Source organism: Limanda limanda, chromosome 7 (genome assembly GCF_963576545.1).
Source record: "Limanda limanda chromosome 7, fLimLim1.1, whole genome shotgun sequence".
NCBI classification, from domain to species: Eukaryota; Metazoa; Chordata; class Actinopteri; order Pleuronectiformes; family Pleuronectidae; genus Limanda; species Limanda limanda.
Window position 1 is genome coordinate 8,997,691 of NC_083642.1, and position 5,279 is coordinate 9,002,969.

At 44.9% G+C, this 5,279-nt stretch overlaps 1 protein-coding gene across 1 annotated transcript; it reads right to left on the minus strand.

Annotated features, from left to right (window-relative positions):
- Window positions 1–888: 888 nt before the first annotated feature.
- On the minus strand, window positions 889–4,616 carry tnnc1a (troponin C type 1a (slow)). Its single transcript, XM_061075192.1, has 6 exons — window positions 4,593–4,616; window positions 2,836–2,866; window positions 2,551–2,697; window positions 1,756–1,870; window positions 1,091–1,227; window positions 889–920 (listed from the first exon to the last, which is right to left on the minus strand). The coding sequence occupies exons 1-6, from the start codon at window positions 4,614–4,616 to the stop codon at window positions 889–891; spliced, it is 486 nt and encodes a 161-aa protein (XP_060931175.1).
- Window positions 4,617–5,279: the final 663 nt, after the last annotated feature.

The following is a 5,279-nucleotide window of genomic DNA, read 5'->3' on the forward strand; positions in this document are numbered from 1 at the left end:
TTGACGACCAGCAGGACAAATGTGGATTCAGATGGTAAAATAAGTGTTTGACTTCACTGCTGACTTTATCTGAGAGTTTATAAAGCATAAAAACCTTCCAATAAACGGACCCAGCTCCTGTTTTACACAGTTTCCACAATGATAAGTAAAAACAAAACCCAGAGGCACTGAGCCAAGGACAGAACATGTCTGAAGGATTCATCAAGACAAACGCCCACGGAGAACCTCAGCTCTTATCCTGAAGCCGGTGTGCTAGAATTGAAACTACATTATTCAGATAAAAATGAAAGAATTTGACAAAATTGACTGTTTTGACAAATGCATCTTGTTTATTACACGAGCGCACATTCCAATGTCGTGTAGCAATACGCAGACGCTGTGGACGTCAGGGACAGGAGAGGGGAATAAAAAGTCCTGAGGGTGTCTTTAAAATAGTTGAGTTGTGTATGATGTGCTGACACAGTACACAGACCTTATCGAGTGTACTGCTTGAAAAGGAAAATGTGCTCTGCTTTGTGCACTTGTTCCTTTTTCTGCACAGGTGAACCATGTCAGCCTCTCATGAAGGAGATGTGTAAACTGGCTGAGATAAGATTTTTAAAAATGATATTTAAAACTGTGTGTCCTCTCTAGAAAATACAAGCAATTTGGATACATTTACACAAATTCAGTTTACATGGGAACCAAAAGTAGTTACAATCTGTATTTACAACAATGCAAGAGATGGTAGAAAAATACAGGAAGCATTCTGATACAGTATTTGACTAAATCTTGCAAAGTCGTCCCCAAGGATCTCTCGGTGGCATCCAAAGTCAGATTCCAGTTTTTCCAGCAGATGGCCGTGAGAGAAAAACAAAAATAACACTCTGGGTCGTCTCTTATTCAGGATTACTCCACTCCCTTCATGAACTCCAAGAACTCTGTGGAATTAGGGGAAGACACAGTTTCAGGAAATGAGCCCGAGACAAAAGAGGAAGGTCTCATTTTTTTCGGTGGAATGAATGATAGATAGTGCCTGTGAGGTCATTTACTCCACGTAACAACGTCACTGTGTCTGTTTGATCTTTAAACCACAGTTGAACGTCCTCACCGTCATAGTCGATTTTGCCATCGTTGTTCTTGTCCCCGTCCTTCATCAGCTCCTCGATGTCGTCCTCTGTGATCGCCTCTCCTGTGGACTCCAGCATCATCTTCAGCTCGTCCAGGTCGATGTAACCATCTGCGTTCCTGCACATTCAAAGGAGTAAAACACGTATTATTAGAACACAACACGTCTAAATTAGGTTTTTTTACAGATGGCTGTGGAGGAGGTGGTGTCCCTATACTTGACAAGGGGGCTGATAATATCCTGAGTTTGAACGTTTGGGAGCCATCACTGCAGGAAAAGGAAAGAGTACGCCGAGTTTGTTCTCTGATGCTCGGACGAGGTGACTGGCTTACACGGAGTGGGCGTTTGGAATACTCTGTGCTGTCAAGAGGGATTACCGAGCAAACTACATGCAGCACTCTGCAGAGCTGCTTGGCATTTTGTCAGTACACATAATTACACATGGGGAACATACTTAGCTGGAAACGCACCATAAGAACAATTTGATTGTCTGCAGTGTCAGATAATAGCATTCTAGGCATTCGTCACATCTGTTATTAAAGTTTCTTTTTTATATATATTTTACAAGATCTTGAGAGCGAAATGTACTTGTGAGCATAAATTCTTATAATTATTAACTTAACAACAACTTTAAACATGGAACTCACTTGTCAAACATGCGAAAAAGCTCTGCCAGTTCTTCCTCTGATTTCCCTTTGCTGTCGTCCTTCATGCACCTCACCATCATGACCAGGAACTCGTCAAAGTCCACCGTGCCGCTTCCTGTACACACACACACACACACACACACACACACACACACACACACACACACACACACACACACACACACACACACATGGTACTTCATCATGGCATGTCAATCTACATTGAACAGAACTGATGGCCAATGTTCTCCTCAAAAGCCCAATCTGTGAATTTAATACGTCAATATGTTTTGAATTCAAGACACAGTGGGGAAGGCTGCAAAGCCTCATTAATTAAATGAAATATATTTAATACAAATGCCACAGGACGGCATTTAAATCAATTTCAATCATTTAAAACAACCTAGTTTTCAAGTCACAAAATTGAGCCTTTAAATGTCTCTTTATCTGCAGTTGGGTAGTTGGAAGAAAGTCGTTTAAAAACATGCCACACATACTGAATCTTTACCAACCACTCCAACATTCTAATGCTTGACATTACATGAGAAATTCAACATGACTTGTGAATGGCCTGATATGCATTCCCCTTTAATCCAGTTTGACAAGTCTCGTTAGGTTTAAGAACGTCGACTCTCGTCTGAAGTGAGGCTCAGCGGGTCTGAACCTCACTTGTCTGCACGACACGATTCTGCGATGATGGACCTGCCAGCTGTCTGCAGGGATGAAGAGGTCAACAACCACCAGCCGCTCATTCTGTTCCTCGTGCCGCGTAGCACAGCAGCAGCTTTGATTTACCGTCTTCATCCACCTCGTCAATCATCTCCTGCAGCTCCTCCGGTGTGGGGTTCTGGCCGAGCATCCTCATCACCTTCCCCAGCTCCTTGGTGCTGATGCAGCCGTCCTCCGCATCCTGCACGAAGATGTCAAAGGCGGCCTTGAACTCTGCAACACCACAGCAGCACACAGAGAAAAACAACCCTGTGTTAGACCACGTGAGATGGACCTGCACAGGGTGAGCCTCATCTTTTTTATTCTGTAATGTTGGAACAAAGCATGATGGCATGTCTTTGTAATGCTCACCATTTTTCTGCTCATCTGTCAGCTGTTCCACCTGTAGGAGACAAAATGTCAAAAGATAAGTAACGTTACTGAGAATTGGGAAATGTGCTTTATCTCTACATTTTCACGTAAGTAATTTGTTCATGTCTAATTATTCCAACCAGTGAGGTTATGTTTTCACCCCGTCCCTTTGGTTGGTTTGAGAGTAACATTACACAAAACGACCGAGTAGATTTCCATGAAACTTGGTAGAAAGACGCAGTACGAGTCAAGAAAGAATTTGGATTTAGATTTTGTGCGATTCTGAATGAAGGGAGCGGATCCAGGATTATTTTGTTTTACTTTCTTTAACTTTGCAAGATATAGATGTTCATCATTTTCACTATTTTCCCAGGTAATGATTCATGGATGGAAAAAGGCTCATTTATGGAACTTAAATCTATAAGCCAGTGAAATTTGGTGCAGCTTGATTGAATCTGAGGGGCCTGTCAGACCTTGGCAGAACCATGCACTCTACAAATGTGCCATTCTAGTTCATTATGGATTAAGTTACATTTATTTAAACAAAAACTTAAGCTGCCAAACATTTAGTGCGTTATTTTGAAATTGAATGATGAGATCTTGAATTATTGAGTGTGAAACCAGCGTCCGCATCATCTCGGTCTGTTTTGATAACTCTCAGGTCAACAAAGGCAACGTTCAGGCTCCACAGGCCCGAGCCATCCCAGAGAAAAACCACAGGACCTATATATCATGTGTGAGAGCCAGTAAGAGGAGCAGTTATAAATAAACAGACAGGGGGATCAGGAACCACAGATAAAGGACACAATACACAGTGTTTTAAATTAGCATAGCTGTGGATCTGGCCCAACAATGGAACTGTAATCCTGGAAAAGCTACCACGAATGAGAGAGGGAGACAGGTGCTTATGTAAGAGTTATTGTCTGTCATCTACCATAAATTAAACACACACACATGCACACACACACACACACACTCATAAACACATACTCCTTTGGTGATGATGTATGGAAGAATCTGAGCAAATTCATGTAATGCACATTCCTGTTTGTTTTTTACTGTCTCAGCTGCACGGCTCACTTAGGATGTGTGGGGGGGGACAGAGGAGCCAGCTGACCGAGAGGAGCCACACAGCTCCCCGGCTCAGGGATAATGCTGGAATTCAGCCGCCCAGGGTGGGGAGGGAGGGGGGGTGGGGGGTCTATCTAAACCTGAGGCCCGTCACTGGCACCACAGAACCAGGGCCGCAGAAGGGTCCCAGCAACTGGCCAAAATTAGTCATGTGAAGTGCGACGGTTCCATTTGAAGTCATGAGCGAACGGGTGGAGTGTGGAGCAGGGGGGGAACCTGTCCAGCCAGCGACCTGCTGAGTGGCTCCTGTATCAGCTCTGATAGGACTGAAGTAGGAGAACATCAAGAGACAAATATGGTGCAGAGGCTCTTTTGACATCAGCTGGTGATGGAGGTCAACGTGCTGCGCGAGTCGCATCAACGGGGATTTGTCAGTCATTCCACTCATGTCAGAAGTCACAGGCACAATGTAATGAGGAATCTGTCTACAATAAACACGTCAGTTCCAGGATATTCCATAATAACACCCACATCAATAGGGCGGAATAGAGTACAGTCTTACATTGTAGAACAATGATTATATGTCAGTAGTAACAGATGTTCCCGCTTCCGGTTAATGATCCAAAACATCAGATTCAGTTCACAACTCCACACTCGGATCTTTCTGAGCTGATCGAGGAACCTACCGCTGCCTTGTAGATGTCGTTCATGTTGGAGGCTCGTCTGCTGCCTGTCCTGACGGCGTCCTGGCACAGAGGAAGGAGGTACTGTCCAGATCAGGGCAGGACACTGGCCTCATCCTGAGAAGGCTTTATAGCCAGAGCCTGGCAGCGTCTGGCCCCTCCCCGGGGCGACCAGCATCCCCTCTGTTTGTGCCTCAGCACGCGTCCACCAATGTGTCTGTGTATGTGTGTCATTTGGCCAATCTGTCACAATCACCGGGCTCAGATAAAAAATGTGGCAGCTCTTAGGGGGGATACTTTGGAATGGAATGAAGTGAGGGGGGCGTGCGTGGTGAGGCCTAATCTCCAGGGAGGGGGCTATAGAGACACTCAACATTCCTCCAGACCTGGACCAGGAGTCCTGAGGGCTCAGGAGGGTTGTGTGTGTGTGTGTGTGTGTGTGTGTGTGTGTGTGTGTGTGTGTGTGTGTGTGTGTGTGTGTGTGTGTGTGTGTGTGTGTGTGTGTGTGTGTGTGTGTGTTTGTGTGTGTGTGTGTGTGTGTGTGTGAAGGGTAGGGGTTATAGAGGAGGTGTGGAGATGGAGGGTGGGATGGGAAAGATGAAGACTATGAGCAGAGGGGAGAGGAGAGAGAAGGTGTGAGGGTTAGACCTGGTTATACAGACAGGTGTCTATGAAACAAACTTGTCAGAT